The sequence below is a fragment of the Pimephales promelas genome, chromosome 7 (assembly GCF_988280905.1).
Source record: "Pimephales promelas chromosome 7, fPimPro1.hap1.1, whole genome shotgun sequence".
NCBI classification, from domain to species: Eukaryota; Metazoa; Chordata; class Actinopteri; order Cypriniformes; family Leuciscidae; genus Pimephales; species Pimephales promelas.
In genome coordinates, this window is record NC_142775.1 from 3,677,967 (window position 1) to 3,698,699 (window position 20,733).

At 44.2% G+C, this 20,733-nt stretch overlaps 1 protein-coding gene across 3 annotated transcripts; it reads left to right on the forward strand.

The window, feature by feature from the left end:
- Positions 1 to 734: 734 nt before the first annotated feature.
- Positions 735 to 17,051, forward strand: LOC120484147 (NACHT, LRR and PYD domains-containing protein 1 homolog). Of its 3 annotated transcripts, none has more exons than XM_089132953.1 (11): positions 735 to 1,341; positions 2,870 to 2,941; positions 3,121 to 3,369; positions 4,807 to 4,851; positions 5,042 to 6,716; positions 6,837 to 6,920; positions 7,044 to 7,115; positions 7,490 to 7,747; positions 9,366 to 9,452; positions 15,780 to 15,857; positions 16,060 to 17,051. In XM_089132953.1, the coding sequence occupies exons 2-11, from the start codon at positions 2,923 to 2,925 to the stop codon at positions 16,169 to 16,171; spliced, it is 2,679 nt and encodes an 892-aa protein (XP_088989079.1). In that variant the 5' UTR covers positions 735 to 1,341; positions 2,870 to 2,922; the 3' UTR covers positions 16,172 to 17,051. The 3 variants fall into 3 exon arrangements, with proteins under 3 accessions (XP_088989079.1, XP_088989078.1, XP_088989080.1); XM_089132952.1 differs by having other exon boundaries at positions 2,872 to 2,941; positions 15,735 to 15,857; XM_089132954.1 differs by lacking the exons at positions 7,044 to 7,115; positions 7,490 to 7,747; positions 9,366 to 9,452; positions 15,780 to 15,857; positions 16,060 to 17,051 and having other exon boundaries at positions 6,837 to 6,924.
- Positions 17,052 to 20,733: the final 3,682 nt, after the last annotated feature.

A 20,733-nucleotide genomic window follows, 5' to 3' on the forward strand; every position in this document is an offset into this window, starting at 1 on the left:
ATGTCAGTCAAACAAGCGGCGGGGACTGCTTCGTTAAAGGTCACTTCCTGTTGCCAGCAGGTGGCGCTATGACTGTGGGTGAATGTCGGCATGTAGATTTGTTCAGGGTGGGACTCTTGTCAAAGGTGTCAAATTTCGTGCAGATCTGGGCATTTACAGCCAAGTTATTACAACTTCCTGTTTCATGGCGAATCATCGACGCCACGGACACGCCCATCGACGAAAACGCGCAGATAGCACAACTTTACATCGTCAATACCTTTAGAAGGTACAGCAGAAATTTGAAGTCGATCCGACTAAATCCCTAGGAGGAGTTCGTTAAAGTAAGGAGTGTGTAAATCGTCCAAAAATTGCCGCCAAATTCAAAATTGCGCACTTCCTGTCGAGTTTAGGGTATGGGTTCTTGAGGCTTTTTTGTGCGTCTTGATATGATACACGTCCCCACCAAATTTCGTGCATGTAGGTTGAACGTGGACGAGGGGCTAATTTTTTCCAATTTTGTAGGTGGCGCTAGCGTGCCATTTTGCCACGCCCATCGGCGAAACCCACAAAATATGAAATTTTTCACCAGTCCTGACATGCGTGCCAAATTTGGTGAGTTTTTGAGCATGTTGCGGCCCCGAAAATGGCGCTTACTTTGCAGAAAAAAGAAAAAAAAAAATAATCCTAACAGTTTCAATAGGGTCCTCGCACTGTTAGTGCTCGGGCCCTAACGAGAAAAAAAACCAAAAAACTTTTGGCTCTTAACACTGGTTTCTCTGGCTATTTGAGTAAATAAAAACATAATACTTTTACATTTAAATGTGAATTTGCCGTCCACCACTGAACTCTCGGCCACCCTTTTTTTAAATAAAAATGCTGTCGTCACCCGCGCAATGATTTATGGGGTAGGATCGGGTAGGATAGTCCGCGAAGTGTCCATTTATGTATCGTTCCTTTCACGGGGAAATGAAGGGTGCATTTGACGTCGCTTTTGAATTAGGTAAGCCTTCGTCGCGCTGCAATGACGCAACCGGCCTTCGAATACGGCCTTCGGAGGATGCATAACTGAATTGGGACAGCCTTCATCCCACCGAGATGACGCAATCGGCCTTTAAATGCGGACTACGCGGATGCAGCCTTTGAATTGGGACGTACTTCGTCGCGCGGCTGTGACGCAATCGGTCTTCAAATACGGCCAACCGTCTTCAAATACGGACTTCGGAGGATGCAGCCTTCACATTGGGACACACAGCTACTGACTACTTTCGATCTCTACTGTAGAAATGAATGTTAGCCTACTGATAAATATTCGTGACTAGCTTGATATCTTCACCGTGAACACTGTCGACTTCACAGAAGGTAAGAACAAGACTAGACCGTAACTTAGGCGCCATTCACACAGCGCGGAAAAACACCGCTCAAAAGCCAGGCGCGCCGCATTCTCCTTTTCCCAAAGCGCCAGGCATGGCGCCAGGGCGGTTGCGCTCATAGACATATACAGACATATACAGTGTACATATTCAGTGAATATGTCTATGGGTTGCGCTCCGGGGGCGTCTGTCGTTGCTGGGGTTGGTTCTTGTCACGTGACCTACGGTGCGCTTCCAGTAGCACCTCAATGCAGCAATCTGAAAAGTTGAGATGTTTTGGGGTTTTAATAATCTAAACATTAAAATATGTAAAAAGTCCAATTTGTTGACAATGATATATTAGCTAGTTTACATGAACTATGTGCATTATTATGCAATATACATTTTTACAGCATGTTTTAATATTTGAGCAATACAATTGCACCTTGATCATTCATGTTAGTTCATATAGTGTATTAACTATGGTTAATTATTGCAATATGGGATTTTATTGTAAGTGTTATCATTTCATATAAATCCACCGTCATGCTGAAAGATGGCTAACTTTAAATATCTACAATGCCACAGAATGGGCTCTATGCACGGCGGTATTTCCGGTGAAGGTGTATGCTCGAAAACTTCCGCAGATCGTAGAGTCCAATGCATTACCGAGAATTTATATTGAATTTTATACTCCATGGTTATACTAAAGAAACGTTAGTCACAAAAACAGATAAAACAGACAGCCCTCGTTGTGTTTATGCTTCTTTTTAAAATTATATTAAATAAACATAACTATATATAAAATTACATCTAAACGTATGTACGTTTCGTTTCAAAGACGGGAGGACAGTACATTTTGAAGATTCTGCCATAATCCCGTTTTCCTCGGTTTTCCTCCGCTTTAATCAAGTATGCCCCTAACCAATGAGAAGCATTGTGGGCGGGGCTACACGTGTACCCCCGCCCCAGGTGTAGCCCCACCCCGATCTGCAGGCTGCAGCCAGGTGCTTCTCGATTCGTCTATAGCCCATTGAAATTACATAAATGTTACGTTACTATTATAACAGTTTGAACTTGATGATTATCTAAATGCAACAAAAGTGATGATCTGGATATAAACTAATGCAAATAGATGGTAACAGTTGTGAAATTCAATATTTGAGTCAGACTTGCGTTTATTTTTGTTAGTGTTTTAACCGCTGGGTTCTGGTCAGGGACTGGAGCTGGCACTCTATATCTCTATATCTCTATCCATTATCATGTCATGACAGAACTACACAATATGAAATTTGACAATACGAGTCAAAAGCAGAAGTTGACTGATTCATTTATTTATCAGAGAAAATTCCTATGTCTCTACCATTTTGTTTTCTGACTGTATATTCACTAAAGGCCAAATTTAGGCTGTGCATGTTAGATTAATGTTTGTACATGCCACTTAATTTACTGAATACCAATATTGTTATCTTTAACCATGGGTCACAAAAGCTCTCTTCAACCATCTCACACTATCTGCATTGTGTTTCATTTCCTAAAGGACAACTTAAGACAGCTCTCTACAACACGTCATAGACACTTATGAGACACCATGGACCAAGACTCAGAGCGTAAGTAGTTACCACAGTAAAAGCAAAGATAGTCGAATGAAAGATAATCTGCATTACCCTGATTAAAAGTGAAGTGAAGCTCAAATAAGTACTTGCTGCACTATATAATATACCGCTCTTAAATCTAATGAAATCACGTTCTTCCTTGTGAGCAGTTATCATGTTATTATCTCTACCAGGTGCTCGGTTTGTGGACGACCACTTTGATGATCTTGTCCAGAGAGTACAGATGGTGATGGCGATAGCGGATGAGCTGAAGGCCCGTGGCATGCTGCAATATGAGCCGTACTGTAAGATCAAAGCAGAAAAAACTAACCAGGAGAAAATGAGAGAGTTATATGAAGTGTTGAACTCTGGAGGAGACGAGGTTAAATCTGCCTTTTATTCTTGCCTGGAAAAGCATGAGCCACTTCTGTTAAGAGACTTGGGTAAGTCATTTTGGCTATTATACCACATGTGTCTAGACCTTGATTATGTACTGAGATATGTACTATTAAAATATGTACTTTTACAGTTATTGCTCAAATTGCAGAAGCTCTTGCAGAATCCTTAAATATTTTGTCTTAAATTTATTTTAGTCTTGTTAACTTATGTCTATCAGGACCACTATCATCAAATACGATTGATAATTAGCATATAGTTTGGATTGGCGGTCTGGTTCTGTTCTGTGCAGCCTAGCATGATAAGAGCAGGAGAGCAACAATAACCCCCTTTAGGGTAAACAGAACAGAAACAACATGAATGAATACAATCATTAATTTCAATATTTTAATGTACAACATAATTCGAGAATTTAGTCTGACTCAAAGGGGAATCAGAATGTCAAACCGTGATTGATGAGAGGAGGAGCTGGAGATGGAGGAGGGTAATTCGCTCCTGATAAGCGCAATAGCTGCTGATAATACTGAAGGATCTTATATATTTATACTACAGATGCACCGATTACAATTTTCTAGGCCGATTTCGATTTTCATTGAGTTTGACCTGCCGGTATTTATACACCATATACCGGTTTTATAAAAGTAACACCATATACTTTTACTCAAACTCAATAATACAAACAAGTTTAAATGGGTACATTTTCTTTTCTGACATAGCCTACTCTCCAGTTCTTGTTAAAACACATGACATGCAAATTCTGTGCATTTTGAGCATTTTTAAATCCTTTTTTTCATCAAAGGTGTGCTTTCACTTTAATTGAGTGCTAGCAACGCAGCAAAAATACAGGTTACACAGAGCAGAAACCGCTTCACTGCTCACGCGACGCTCCTGCTTGACGCTCGCGCTGCTCCTGCTCCCGGTGTGAACGCACTCATTGATTTACATGCAAGCCGGAAAAAATCTGCGCCGCTCACGCTTGCGGTGTAAATAAGGGATGAAACGGCCGTAATTCACGAGGTTTCCTGCATGTGCGTTCTGTGTGCACGTGTGATGTTCCGGTCAATCGGTACATCTCTAATTTATACAGTGATGGGCATCATATTCCTATAGGTAGATGTGGATCAGCTGAGAGTTTGACAGTCTTTCAAACTGGAAGTAGAAAATTGCTAAAAAAAAAATAAAAATAAAAATGCAAAACTAACTAACTTCTACTTATGGATAGACTTAATGAGTACTTTATGAGTGTTTTCAAGGATGTGCAGTCTGTTCATATTTATTCCCATCTCAAAAAATGTGTATCACCAATATTGTTAGTTTAGGACAGTTGTGGACAAACCTTACATTGGGTGGTGGTCTAATACATTTGTACAGCAATAGACAGATAGATAGACAGACAGCGAGATAGATATTGAGATTGATAGATTGATGTAAAATGTTTGAAAATATATGTGAAATGTTAATCAAGTGTGTCTAATGTTCTACAGAATCCACAGGACATGGCAAACGCTTTAAAAGAGCACATCCCTCAGGTGAGTGATGAATTTACAATAATGTTTTAAATCTTGCACTCCATCGACCTCGTAATTTAGTTGGCATACCTAAGCTCCGCCCACAAAAAAAACATCACAGTTTTTACTAACTGAAGAGGGGTCTATTTGCCTGCTCTTACTGTATTATAATCAGAAAAAAACTAACTCTGAACATGGACTGTTTCTACAGAAATCAGCCCAGTGATTGACAAATATATGAAGCGGATCTGCAGCGAGTATCAGTTTGTGACTGAGTATAACTCACTGCCTGGTGAACGTGTGCTGCTGTCTGAGCGCTTCACACAACCTCTGATCCTTCAGAAACATAGAGATCGAATAGAGCGAGAAGAAGAGATCCGCTCCAGTGGAGAGCGCTTCCAGCAGGTCCTCAGGTCCAGGAGCAGTGGAGACTCTCTCCATCTCAACTCTCTGTTCGACCCAGATGAAGACGGGATCAGTCCCAGTTCTGTGATACTGCAGGGAAACTCTGGAAACGGGAAATCTTTCACTGTGCAGAAGATCATGATGGACTGGGCATCTGGTGACCTCTACAAAGAGCGGTTTGATATTGTGTTCCACTTAAAGTGTAAAGAAATAAATCGCATTTCTGACAAGATGAATTTGGTGGAGATCTTGAGCTGCAGTTGTAGTTTAACATCACCTGAGATCTCACAGATTTTACAGCAGTCGCCAGAGAAGGTGCTTGTGATCATTGATGGATTTGATGAGCTGAAACTCCCACAGGACATTAATAATGACATTAATAAAGCACACACTGATCTGCTTCAGAAAGCCCGACCTGTGGACACTCTTTGTGCCCTGCTGAGGGGTCGAATCCTGCCAGAGTCTTTCCTGCTGGTCTCCTCCAGATCTACAGCTACGGACACACTCAGTAAACTGCTCAACGGACCTCAGCGTTTCTCTGAGATTGTGGGATTTTCAGAAAAGGGGGTGGAGGAGTACTTCCAGAAGTTTTTTCAAAATGAGGAACGTTTCAGGAAGGCTTATACATATGTGAAGGGAAATGAAACCCTCATCACTGCCTGCTCAATCCCTGTCGTCTGCTGGATCATCTGCACAACTATCCAGGAGCGATTCACATATGGTGCAGATAAGACAAGCGGACTGGAAACCACCACCTCCATCTACGTGGACTTTGTGTGCACTCTTCTGGAGCATCACTGCCAGGGTTTGAGTCAGTCCGTCCCGACCCTGCTGAGGAGTCTGGGTCAGCTGGCAGAGAGAGGGATGCAGGAACAGCAAGTCCTGCTGGATGAGAAAAGTGTGAATGAAACCATTTCAGACCCGGCTGGAAATCCATTCTTGTGCAAGTTCCTGTTTAAGAGACGAATCCACCAGGAGACGATGTTCAGTTTCATGCATCTTAGCTTTCAGGAGTTCTTCACTGCTCTGTACTATGTCCTTCTGGATGAAGAAGAGTCCCTGAGGAAACTTTTAATGGATTGTTCCTCAAAACGACATTTTGCAGCTGTGGTGGAATTTGCATTTGGTTTGTTGAATAAGGATGTGAGATCCACACTTAAAGAACATGGTCTTTTAATTCGTCCAGAAACACAAGATCATCTGAAAGAATGGATTTTGGAAAATGTTAAAGATGGTTTCTCGTATCTGGGAGAAGAATGTATTCTTCACTGTCTCTATGAACTTCATGAAGAAGACTTTGTGAAAGAAGTAATGGGATCCTGGAAATGGATTGATCTAGGTCAATTCCTCAGTAGAGCAGACGTCTGTGCCCTGCTGTACTGCTGTCAGTGCTGTCAGAGAATTGAAGACATCTCTTTGGATTTAACATCGGAATGTCTGTCTATGATTTTGCCTGAACTTCACAAGTTTAAAAAAGCAAGGTAAATCCATTGGTCTAAAACAGATATTTGGTGGATGTAATTATTATCTAATCTCTAATTTGCTATTGCAAGTTAAACTTAATTAGTCTGTACAGTGATGTTCTGGATTTGATTTTGAAGCTTGTCTATAAAAGATCCATCAGACTGTGATCTCACTGAACTGATCAACGCTCTCACGAGAGGACAGACCCTGAGCTCACAGCGGTAATGTTTTAATATATATATATTATACATTTGATGTGTTTTATGCACGTGTGCTATCATCCTTTAATGTGCTTTTGTTTAATTTTTGGTTCATGTATATTTTTTCTGTGCTTTGATTTACAGTGTTCGTGAAAGAAAACTCCAATCACGTCAAGATGCCTCACTACTTCTGTCAATCAACAAAGAGCCGTCCAGGTGAAGAAGAATTGAATTTTTTCTTTTCATCAAATAGTTTTTTTTTTCATGATAACCAGAAATAATTATATGATTACTATGTTTTGTATAACCAAATAAATCATCAACTTGTTCTCCCGTTTATCTGGCATCCTTGGTCTACACATAATAGATTATAATTATAATAGTAATAAAGCAACTAAACTGAGCTCCCAAAACAGTTAAAAAAAATATGGTGTATACTTATCTTTTTTGACTACTGCAAATATTGGCTGGTGCACAAAAAACCCCAATTAATCCTCTTTTTTCATTTATCACAAAACGATATTCTAAGCAATACATGATTGACTTATAGACACAACAACAATATTGTTTCTTATTTATTTTTTTAATAGTATCTGGATAGAGTTTGATCTGATTGGCTCCCCAGATTTGGAATCATTCAGTCTCACCTTTCCACACTCATCACTCAACAACGACTGGACCAAACTTAATCAGATAGTTCACCAAAGGGATTTCAATGCATTCCTGTCTGTTCTTCATTCCTTCTCTAACCTGGAGAAGATGGAAATGAGGGTGGATTCTCTAAATGAGAAGTTGTCTGTTTGGACCCTCCAGATGAGCCAGAAGTGCCCCAGTCTAACCGAACTCACGTGAGAAACATCTGAAATCTCCTCTGTCCTGTTTCTATGTGAATGTGTCTGTTGATGAGAACTGTGTATTTAATATTCAGAGGATAGTTCATCTAAAGAGGGGAATTCTGTCATCATTTACTCGTCCTCATGTTGTTCCAAACCTGTTTTCCTCTGAGGAGCAAAAGATGTTATTTTAACGAATGCTTGTTTAACACACACTTTCATTGACTTTCATTGTTTGGACAAGAAATACAATGAACCAAAACTGTTTTATTACCAGCATTATTAAAAATATCTTCTTCTGTGTTCTGCTGAAGAAAGAATAACACACAGGTTATGAATGACGTGACAGAGTTACATTTTTTAGTGAACTAAATCAATAAAAGTCTATGAATTAAAGGATTAGTTCACTTTTGAAAAAACTTTTGCTGATAATTTACTCGCCCCCATGTCATCCAAGATGTCCATGTCTTTCTTTCCTCAGTCGAAAAGAAATTAAGGTTTTTGATGAAAACATTCCAGGATTTTTCTTCGACTTCAATGGGAACCGGATGGTTCAGGGTCCAAAAGACAGTTAATAACAGTTTCAGATGCAGCTTCAAATGTCTTTAAACGATATCAGACGATGAATAAGGGTCTTATCATGCGAAACGATCGGTTATTTCAAAACTTATTCCAAAAACGTAACTTTTCTAAGGACAAATGCTAGCCTTGCTCTATTCTGTGAGGCGCGTTTGTAACGTCACGTAAAACGTAATTACGTTCAAAAGGTCACGGGCGACGTAGCCGAAAGTACAGAGTCAGTGTTCACAAGTTGAACGCATAGGTTGAACGTGCAAACTAACTCAAACGCCGTTTACAAAAAAGGAATTAAAAGGTAAAACAACGATGTCGGACGATTTTGATTCTGTACTTCCGGCTACGTCGCCCGTGACCTTTCGAACGTAATTACGTTTTACGTGACGTTACAAACGCGCCTCACAGAATAGAGCAAGGCTAGCATTTGTCCTTAGAAAAGTTACATTTTTGGAATAAGTTTTGAAATAACCGATCGTTTCGCATGATAAGACCCTTATTCATCGTCTGATATCGTTTAAAGACATTTGAAGCTGCATCTGAAACTGTTATTAACACTATCTTGAACCATCCGGTTCCCATTGAAGTCCATTATATGGAGAAAAATCCTGGAATGTTTTCATCAAAAACCTAAATTTCTTTTCAACTGAGGAAAGAAAGACATGGACATCTTGGATGACATGGGGGTGAGTAAAATATCAGCAAAAGTTTTTTCAAAAGTGAACTAATCCTTTAAGGAACCTTTGAGGAATTGAAAACCTTAGAAACACAAAATGGTTTAGTAAACAAAGGAACTATTGTATTTCTTTATTGTTGTTATATTAATGTAGTATAATTATTATTTTATTCATTTATTTATTTATTTATTTTGGCACAATTTTGCAATGCTGTTGCTATATCATATAATCTTACAAAGCAAATGAATCTGCCCATCTGTAGTTCATGGCCTTCATCTGTTTAAACTGTTATGGAAAAGTTTAAATGAATGTGCAAGAAGCAGATGAAGAATGACATTATCAATATTATTAATTCTATCTGTATAATGTGTTTCCACATCTAGGGTAGATGCTGGCTTATTACAGAAGGATGCAATCGAGATCTTGAAGAGCTCAAACACAAGACCAGGTTGTGTGATGACAATTACAGGGTTTGTATTGGTTTGTTATTATACAGATTTTGCATGCAATTTCATGGAGAGTTCAGTTTACAAGCTTTAAAAAGACAAAAACACCAGAAAAGAACGACTTTTGAGGCATGTCCATGTTTTCTGGAGTCACATTATACATTTTTTGTAAGGAACAGATCAAAAGTTTGAGAATTGTTATTCATAAATCAAGTTCCCTTTCGTAGTCACTTCGAGTTACGTCAGAAGTGACGGAGACTGGGGGTTTCGCAAAGAAAGCCAATCCTCTTCGAGTATTTAAAAACGAGCCAACGGCATGCAATGCCTTGGGGCTGCGGAAATTTGCATAGCGTACTCCGCCCTACTCCGCGAGTATAAAAGGAGGAAGTGAACGCAACCGCAGTATGTTTTCGCTTCGGAGCCAAGAGAACCTCTTCACTCCTGAAAGCCATTCTCACTGTTCAAGACTCTTCGAGACGAGCGTCCTCTTCAGTGTTGGTGTGACGGCGGTACCCAGCGAGATTCTGCATCGCCTGCGATCTGAGCAGTGGTCTGCCAGACTTTGCGCTTCTCCCTGATCGCTTCAGCGCTGAAAGAGTGAATTTCCTCCTCTCATTGAAAGAGCTGCACGCGCACGTCTTTTTAAAGACGGTTCGCCCGTGTTCTTCTGGGTGTGGTCGATTTCTGTCGTCATCTGATGGTCACGATCGCTGCTTTGTATGCCTGGGCATTTAGCATGCAGCAGCAGCGTTCGTGGATGACTCATGTTCCTTCTGTGGGAACGTGACCATCTCTACACTGAGGTCGAGACTCAATGATCTCACTTGAGTGAGAGTCCCGGTCCCCCCCGCTCGATCGGTTTCCTCCATAGGGGGCCCGTCGACCCGGGGACCTGGTGATTTTACGGTGACGGTGTGGGACAAAGCCCCGACGATTCCTCGGGCCACACCTCCCGCCTCAGTGCGAGAGCCAGCGAGCGTTAGTTCGATTCAGTCGGTTGCTTCTTCGGTGGCACCGGCTGCTTCGGGCAGCGCTCCAGATGATGATGCGATGTCGATCACAGCATCACTAGGCGGGCTTGACTCCTCGGGAAGTGAGGATGCGGCCGCGTTGCCTCCCTCGGGAGCGTCGGCGCCGCCGTGTCTGATCCCGCGATGATGGCCGTGCTATCTCGGGCCTCCGTGAGCATCGGGTGGGGGTGGAACTCCGCCCTATCCCGATCTCTCGCGGCTGGATAATTGGTTTTTGGGTAACGCTGCCGCCTTACGGCCACGGCCAACTCCAATTTCCTTTTTTTCCCCGAGTTGCATGCGGAACTGACACGCACAAAAAAAAAAAAAAAAGCGTGCTTCAGTTCCCCGCCCTTCCTCCCCTCGGCGATGCGGCTGTCTGTGGGTACGCTGGGGCTCCCCCGGTCAACCGGCGGTTGCTCTCAGATGCCCCTCCAAAGCCTATGGGTTCTCGTCGTCTATGGCGGCGCGATTCTGTAGAGCGGCGGGACAGGCAGCCTCCGCCCTGCATATGATGAGCACCTACAAAGCTAGCTGCTCAGGAATGTGCACGAGGAGGGGACGGACCAAGCGAGCTGCGAGCCTGCCGCCTACCTTGCCCTTAAACGGGTCACGGAGGCGGTCGCTCGCTCCCTTGGTCAGGTGATGCCCATCGCTGTGGTCCAGGAGCATCATAATGTTCGGCAGTGCGGTCCAGGACTTTGCCCAGCACTTCTCGACCGCCTAGGAGCAGACAAAGGCGGTTTCTCTGCCCCGACGGCCAGCTGCTGCCTCCAACCAGCCGTCGGCCCAGACGCCTTCCCTCCCACGCGGCCCCAGCAGCAGCCTTCAGCCGGTTCGCGTCGCGGAGGAGGCCACAGGTAAGCGTCCCCCCCCCCCCCCCTCAGGCCGTGTGCCCCGCTAAACGCCAGGCGAAGCGATGTTCCTGAGGCGGGCCGCTCAGTGATAGTGTCATGGTTTTTCTCAGGAGGCGGTAGCAGGGTCCCTCCTTCCCCGGTGGAGGGCCGGTGGAGAATCTTTTGTTCTAGCTAGCTCCCTGAGCTGGTTGAAGAAAAGCTGACACTGTCATTGAGCACACAGACTGGAATGAGCGCGCACGACGTCCAGTGCGTCGCCCCGTTCATTCCTCTCTGTCTCTGAGGGTGCGGATGGGAGCTGGGCCGTCCCCGGACTACACCACTCCTCCCCCTCTATCGTCAGACCCCCGGCAGAACAGACCCCCGTGGAACGCTCTGCCTTCCCTGGTCTCTTCTGTCGGGGAGCGGGCTTCGATGGCGCATCCGGGCGGGGTAACTCCTGCGCGCATGCCGGTCGACCCGCCTCGCTGCCCCTCCGGGGGGACGTCTGTAGTTCGAATGACCCCGCTGGCTTACTTCCTGGGAGCCTGGCTAGAGCTTCCCGGGCTGTCCCGCTGGGTCATCAGAACAATCAGATTCGGCTACGCGATTCAGTTCGCACGGTCTCCTCCCCGTTTCGGGGGAGTTCGTTCCACGATGGTCGGTGGCAATACCCCGGTCATGAGAGCGGAGATTGCGACCCTGCTGGCGAAGGGTGCATTCGAGACGGTCCCTCCAGCCGAGATGAGGTCCGGGTTTTACAGCCCCTACTTCATTGTCCCCAAAAAGACCGGTGGGTTACGACCGATCCTGGACCTGCGCATTTTGAACCGTTCTCTCCATCGACTACCGTTCAAAATGCTCACAGCCAAACGCATTCTCGAATGTGTTCGGTTTCAGGATTGGTTTGCAGCGATCGACCTGAAGGACGCGTACTTTCATGTCTCCATTTTGCCTCGACACAGACCGTTTCTTCGGTTTGCTTTCGAAGGCCAGGCATATCAGTACACGGTTCTCCCGTTCGGGTTAGCTCTGTCCCCTCGCGTCTTCACGAAGATCGTCGAGGCAGCCCTTGTTCCCCTTCGCGAGCACGGGGTTCGCATCCTGAACTATCTCGACGACTGGCTGATACTGGCACACTCTCGAGCTCAGGTTTGCGAACACAGAGACCTGGTGCTCCGGCACCTAGCCCGTCTGGGCCTTTGGGTCAACCGGGAAAAGAGCAAACTTTGCCCCGTGCAGAGGATCTCTTTTCTCGGCATGGAGATAGACTCGGTCGCCATGTCCGCGCAGCTCACGAACGAGCGCGCGCACTTACTGCTGACTTGTCTTCGACAGTATGAGGGCAAGAGTGCGGTTCCACTGAAACTATTTCAGAGGCTCCTGGGGCATATGGCATCCGCGGCCGCGGCAACGCCGCTCGGTTTGCTTCATATGAGACCGCTTCAGCTGTGGCTTCGCGATCGAGTCCCGAGGTGGGCATGGCATCGCGGTTCGCTCCGAGTTCCAGTGACTCCAGCATGCCGCCGAACCTTCTTCCCGTGGTCGAACCTCAGCTTCTTACGGACCGGTGTCCCTATTCAGCGAGCTTCCAGGCATCTCGTTGTCTCCACGGATGCGTCTACCACGGGTTGGGGTGCCATGTGCAATGGGCATGCAGCCGCGGGTTCCTGGACAGGACCCCAGCGCCTCATGCACATCAATTGCCTCGAGCTGCTGGCAGTACGGCTCGCCCTGCTCCGCTTCCAAGCGTTGCTCTCGGGCCAGCATGTGCTCGTCCGTTCAGACAACACTACGGCAGTAGCGTACATCAACCACCAGGGGGGTCTACGCTCACGCCGGTTGTCGCAGCTCGCCCGCCACCTCTTGTTATGGAGTCAGAAGCACCTGAGGTCCCTTCGTGCAGTATACATTCCGGGAGACCGGAACCTAGCAGCCGACGAGCTGTCTCGGGTCCGTCCTATCTCCGGCGAATAGCGACTCCATTCCCAGTCGGTCCAGCTGATTTGGGACCAGTTCGGGGAGGCACAGATAGACCTGTTCGCCTCTCGGGACTCATCCCACTGCGCCCAGTTTTATTCCCTGACCGAGGGTACGCTCGGTTCAGATGCGCTGGCGCACAGCTGGCCACGGGGCCCACGCAAGTATGCGTTTCCCCCAGTGAGCCTTCTTGCACGGGTGTTGTGCAAGATCAGGGAGGACGAGGAGCAGGTCTTGCTGGTAGCCCCCTATTGGCCCACCAGGACGTGGTTCTCCGAACTCATGCTCCTCGCGACAGCACCTCCTTGGCCTATTCCTCTGAGACAGGACTTACTCTCTCAGAGACGGGGCACTCTGTGGCACCCTCGTCCCGATCTTTGGAGGCTACACGTGTGGCTCCTGGACAAGACGAGGCAGGTTTGAGTTCGCTGCCACCTGCGGTGGCGGCAACCATCACTTCCGCAAGAGCGTCGTCCACGAGACACCTTTATGCGTTGAAGTGGAACCTCTTCGTCAATTGGTGTTCTTCTCGCGGAGAAGACCCCCGGAGATGTTCGATTGCGGTCGTGCTTTCCTTCCTGCAAGAGGGGTTGGAGCGCAGGCTGTCGCCCTCCACCCTTAAGGTTTACGTCGCGGCCATTGCCGCTTCTCATGAAGCAGTGGAAGGTAAGTCCTTAGGGAAGCACGACCTGGTCATCAGGTTCCTGAGGGAAGCAAGGAGGCTACATCCGCCTCGTCCTCCCCTCGTACCCTCTTGGGACCTCTCGGTAGTTTTAAGTGCACTGCAGAGGCATCCATTTGAGCCTTTGCAATCGGTAGAGTTAAAGTTTCTGTCTATGAAGACAGCACTCCTGGTTGCATTGGCCTCCATCAAGAGGGTGGGGGACCTGCACGCATTCTCCGTTGACGAAGCGTGCCTGGAGTTCGGGCCGTCTTACTCTCACGTGATCCTGAGACCCCGGCCTGGATATATGCCCAAGGTTCCCACCACCCCCTTCCGGGACCAGGTGGTGAACCTGCAAGCGCTGCCCCTGGAGGAGGCAGACCCAGCCTTGGCACTGCTCTGTCCGGTACGTGCACTCCGCACCTACGTCGACAGAACGCAGTGTTTCAGGACCTCAGACCAGCTCTTTGTCTGTCATGGGGGGAGCCAGAAGGGAAGGGCTCTCTCAAAGCAACGGCTGTCACACTGGATAGTGGACGCAATTGCTTTGTTTTACCAGCAGCAAGGCCGTCCGTGCCCCCTTGGTGTGACGGCCCATTCCACTCGGAGTGTGGCCTCCTCTTGGGCTCTAGCGCATGGCGCCTCGCTAACAGACATCTGCAGAGCTGCAGGCTGGGCGACACCCAACACCTTCGCCAGATTCTATAATCTGCGAATTGAGCCAGTGTCCTCTCACGTACTCGTTTCGGCCAGTTCTGGATCCGCTCAGGTGTCTTCGCTTGCTCGCCACTCCACTCCCCGGACTGGATAAGTGCGATATTTCCTCAGTTCTTCCATTGAAGTCTTGAGTCCTCCAGCACCGACGATGCGGGCACCACGGCTGTTGCTCTGGATGCTGGCTAGGTGCCTCCATGCATACGGTTCCCCCATGGTAACTGTCTCATGTGTATTATCCACTGTAAGCCTCTCTGAGCATGTGTCTTCCCTTGGCAAGCCATCTGCCAACCCTGGAGTTGAAATTTTAACAGCCACCTGCGGTTGGTGCTCCAGTGTCTCCATATGCGTTCCTACGTGGCCATATGAGTAATTTTAAGTCCTCCCTTCGGTAGGCATCTGGCAGCATGTCCCTCCCGGGATATGTTTCCCAGTGTACCTTGGTAATCCTGTGTCAAAGTAGGATCCCTGAAAAAAAAAAAAAAAAAAAGAGGAGGGGTCCAGACTTTCGCAGGGCACTGGAAGACAGCTTGAAGATGGCGTGATGGCACAGACCCCCAGTCTCCGTCACTTCTGACGTAACTCGAAGTGACTACAAAAGGGAACGTCTCGGTTACGTATGTAACCCTCGTTCCCTGAGAGGGAACGGAGACGTTACGTCTCCCTGCCACTTCTGCTGTATCGCTGGGTAGACGCCGAGTTCATTCTTGGCTCCTCAGCGAAGACATACTGTGGTTGCGTTCACTTCCTCCTTTTATACTCACGGAGTAGGGCGGAGTACGCTATGCAAATTTCCGCAGCCCCAAGGCATTGCATGCCATTGCCTCTTTTTTAAATACTCGAAGAGGATTGGCTTTCTATGTGAAACCCCCAGTCTCCGTCACTTCTGACGTAACGTCTCCGTTCCCTACTCAGGGAACGAGGGTTACATACGTAACCGAGACGTTTTCTTTACATCCACCCTAGATCTCATAGTTCATTAACAATTCAATAACTAAAATGTTGGTCTGTTTCTCACACTATTGTTATAACAATGATTAAAGTCAATTAAAAGCAAATATCAGGTTTGTTAAAGACTCTGTTGTGTTTTCTGATTATGAAGGTTAATTTGTAATAACCCGTCTCAAAAATGCACATATGATAACAGTTGGACTATCCGTGACGGTCGCTACGACCACATCGTGGAGATTCTTCTGGATGACCAGGGCTTTTTCATGAAGCAAACGTAAGTTAAGACTGAGATAAACACTAAGAATGAACCAATAAAAAAATGTGATGAGAACGAGATATGACACGAGTCAGTAAGACAAAAGTGTTCTTATGATTTATACAATTTCACTTGAACATTGAATACTAAATGTTGATCCTATCCTACAGGTCAGCTTTTTCATATTTCATGATTTATCTCTTGTCTCTCCATTTTTAAGGCCTGTGTTTGGGACTAAAGGTACAGCTTTACAGTGCATGTTGGAGAAAACTGCAAAATCAGCATCTTTACCTGGAGCTGTGGATGGAAATAAAGACACCAAACAACTCTAAACTCACTTACATGCATTGTAATCATAATAGTTTCAATTTGTATACAGTGTGTCGATTTGTTTGTATCGTGTTTTTCCAGCAGCTTTACAGATTTACGGTGTTGATGTTTTGTCCAAATGTAATACTTTAGGGCTGAATGATTTTTTAGAGTGTATGGTTTATTTGCATTTGAGATGTGCGTCATATTGATCATGTGACACTGATTGTATAAAATTAAATTGTATAAAGTTGTTTGGCTTGTTCATTTATGCTGTGATTATAAATTTGTAAAGTTTTGTAAAATGTATAACATTTTAGTGCAATGTTCCCTCTAATTGTTTTTTTTTTTTTTCTGAGCAAAACTTTTTTCTATTGCGTGGACATTTTTACCACCTGTGCAAAAATATTCTTTATACCTGACCTGTACCTATACCTGTACAGCATACGTAGAAACACAATGGTGTCAACATTCAGTTGTAACTTTTAACTTGGATATGTCATTTCTATTTTATTTGACTTATATTTGTGAAAAACAAGCAGTTAATTAAGAAGTCACTATAAATGAAGCACATTTTAGGTTATCTGATATTTTGTTTCCAGTGCTGTTAACTGTACAGTCTTTACCAAGAAATACTATGAAAAATAATTATTAAAGTCAATGAATTGTGTACAAGAAGCATTAAACCATCAAAGTTAAATAATTGTTTATTGCTTATGAATTTCCAAAATTTTCTTTAGCAGCGGGTTTCAAACTTTTTAATGGCTATGAGCCCTAAACAATACCCTTATGAGAGTCTTTATTTATGCTGATAATATAATAAAATATAGGACTAATATAATATAAATTAAAAAGAACAAATGGAAGAATTTTTGACATATCATAAAAAAGTGTTTGTTTGTTTTTTCAAAAAATTCAAATAGCCATAAAAATGGTTGACTTGTTCTACTAACTCTCATCTTTATAGAAACATGTTTCAAAATTTTCAATTGGAATCAGAATTTATGTGACAATTTGTTATATTAGTGCGTACAATCGTCATATGGTGTGACATGAAAATAATTGTATATAAACTGAAAATGGATTATACCTTTCTTAAGTTACTTTATCAAAGTCATTTATCATAACTAAACTGTGATCCATTATAGTTTTGTGAAAATGAATTAAATTTGTGTATTATTTTCTAAAACATTGCTCAACGTGAGACCTGCCGGTCTTTCTTTCAATATATTTCTATTTATTTTGACAAACCTTGCTAGAAAATTATAAAAATATTTGTGACTCTTGCTGCTATTATTTTCTATGTATTCCATGAATATTTTCAGGTTTTATCATTAATAAAGGTGTTATTTTCACAATTTGGAACATCACACCAAATGATATAGTGCACACCATATGATAATGTCATCATGTGTCAATGCAAACCATGTATTATTACTTATTGTTGAGTACTGATCACTCATATGGCAGGAAATATTTAACCACTCTTAAATGCTGGAAGGTATTATTCAAATTTTATTGATTTGATATTTAACAATAAAACAATTTTTTTTTTTTAAATATTGTATGAACATATGGTTGTGTATCAAATTTCATTTCAATTCAAAACTGGTCTGCAACTGCAATATGTATTAATTTAAGTAAAACAAACTATTTTTTGAATTGTAAAAAACATTTTAACAGCTCTCCACCGACCTGAAGTGGGCAAGCGACCCTTTTCCGACTGAGGACCATGGCCTCGGATCCGGTTCTGTTCATAATTTTTATGGACAGAATTTCTAGGCGCAGCCAGGGGCCGGAGGGTGTCAGGTTTGGGGACCACGTGATTTCGTCTCTGCTCTTTGCGGATGATGTTGTCGTGTTGGCCCCTTCAGACCTGGGCCCGTATCCCTAAAGAATTTTTGTGCAAAAAGTGGCTTCTAGCGGCCAAATTCTATGAAAATTCTCAGAGTCATGACGTTTTCTTAGAATTTCCCCTAAAAGTGACACGAAAATCCCAGTTAATATAAAAGCTATTCCTCAAGATTCTTAGCGCTTAAAAGGGCTCCTGAGGCGAGATCTGCTAAAAGAGCAGGGAAGAGGACTTTTAGTGGCTTAGGAGTTCCCCTAATGCCTAGTTCACACTACATGATTTTAAAATGTCGGGCTGAACTGTGCAGTTCACACTACATGACTTGCTCTCAGTGAAATCATGAGTGTTCAAGTTGTTTAGCTGTTCACACCACACAACACAACGTGATTGATCCACAACAGGAGGTAACTCACTACACGAGTTAACAACGCACTACATAGAGATACAACCACGATCGGATGATAAGAGCATATCATTTGTGACTCAATGAGAGCTGTTTCAGTACTATAATACGGTCTAAATCCTGAAAATAATCAAACAAATAACGAGTTGACAACAACACGATTCTATCTGGTCTAGAAACCATGTTTTGTAACGAAAAACCACGCAATAAAACGAACCAGAAATGACGCGAAACTGCAGAGAAGAACACAACACGCGAATATGGACGTCAGACAGAAACTAGTGCTGCACACTGTTTGCTCGACGATATGCTCTGAGAAAAAAAAATGCAAAAAAGAAAAAGTAAGATTTACCTGGTGTCCTCAACCCATGCGTTGCTATGATTGGCTGTACTCATGACATCACTGAGATTGAGTCGCGCGACTGCGCGAGATATCTAGCATGCTAGATATTTTTCTGAGCTCGGTGACCTGTCTGCGAGCTGTCTGCGAGCTGTCTTTGATGCGTTGTTGGCTCTTTCACACTAACTGATTGGCGAGCGTTAATCGTCCGCTAATCGCCCGCGATTTGCACGCGATAACACCCTGACTTGTCGGCGACTCAACGATTTGCAAATCGGGCTTAAATCGGGCTTAAAATCACGTAGTGTGAACTAGGCTTAAGCAGCTGCACAAAATGTTATATAAATTATATATATATATTTATATATAATATATATATGTATTTATATAATATATATATATATATATATATATAAATATATTAATATGAGCAAGACACAAATCATTATTTGAACAGGGTGTAATGAGCTTAAGTTTTCATATATTTTAGATTCTAATGTTAGGCTATAACCCCTACAGCTTACTATTCATTTTCCAGATATTTTCTTGAATGTGAAATATTATTTACAATTAAAGTCTGCATAAGATTAGAGTGTATAATTATGTTTATTGATTTGAGGGTACTGTCACAGTCTGTCGTCTTCACCTGTTTGTCCCGTCATCTGCACCACACTTCCTTTTGTTCCTCTCGCGGACTCACTCCCCTATCAGCCACCTGTTCCTCGTTCTGTCATTATCGTTTTCACCTGTATTCACCCCCATTTAGCCTGATTCATCTGTGTATTTAGTTCCTTCCCTTTCAGTCAGTCCTGGTCGATCGTTGTCTAATGTGAATTGAGATCTATGTACGTTTGGACCTTGTTTCCGTGTTTTGAGTATCTTTCTGTCAGTTTCCATTCCATTGGATGTTCTAATTCGAAGTAAACTGTTTGCATTGGAGTTTCTGGTTCATCTGTCTTCTTCATCCACCTGCACTTCCACCACACCCCGTGACAGGTACATCCTTTGCTCATTATCACCAAAAGTTCATTTTCATCAAACTTGTAGGATCAACCAGTCGGGTTTTGAAATGATGACTCATACCCAGCAACGGGGTCAACCACACCTCCTCACTAAGATAGGATTCTCCATCCATTCCTTGCTCAGAATTCACTGAAAATGTTCTGGAATCACTTCTAAGCTAAAACTCCTGGCAGGGAATTTTTAGGTTAAGTTAGGAGCTCTCTGAGAGGATTCTCAGAATCTTTAGGGATACGGGCCCAGGACCTCCAGCATGCACTGGGACGGTTTGCAGCCGAGTGTGAAGCGGCTGGGATGAAGATCAGCACCTCCAAATCCGAGGCCATGCTCCTCAGTCGGAAAAGGGTGGCTTGCTCACTTCAGGTTGGTGGAGAGATCCTTCCTCAAGTGGAGGAGTTTAAGTATCTTGGGGTTTTGTTCACGAGTGAGGGAAGGATGGGACGGGAGATTGACGGACGGATCGGTGCAGCTTCAGCAGTCATGCGGTCGTTGTACCGGTCTGTTGTGGTGAAGAAGGAGCTGAGCCGTAAGACGAAGCTCTTGATTTACTACTCTCACCTATGGTCATGAGCTTTGGGTAATGACCGAAAGGACAAGATCCCGGATACAGGCGGCCGAAATGAGCTTTCTCCGCAGGGTGGCTGGGCGATCCCTTAGATATAGGGTGAGAAGCTCGGTCACTCGGGAGGAGCTCAGAGTAGAGAGGGGGTCAGCTGAGGTGGCTCTCGATGAGCTGTTCCGGACACGTCCCACTGGGAAAGAAAGAAAACATCATGATCATGCGTAATAAATCATAATTCATGATGATGTGCTCATCTTAGTTAATGTTTTAATCAAGGTGTTGTTCATTCATGAAGTCATGAATGAAAAATATTGAACTTGTGTTAGTTCCTGATGATTCATGAGATATTAATGCATGAATGAATGCATAGTGCATAATGAATGCATAATTCATGATAATTCATGTACC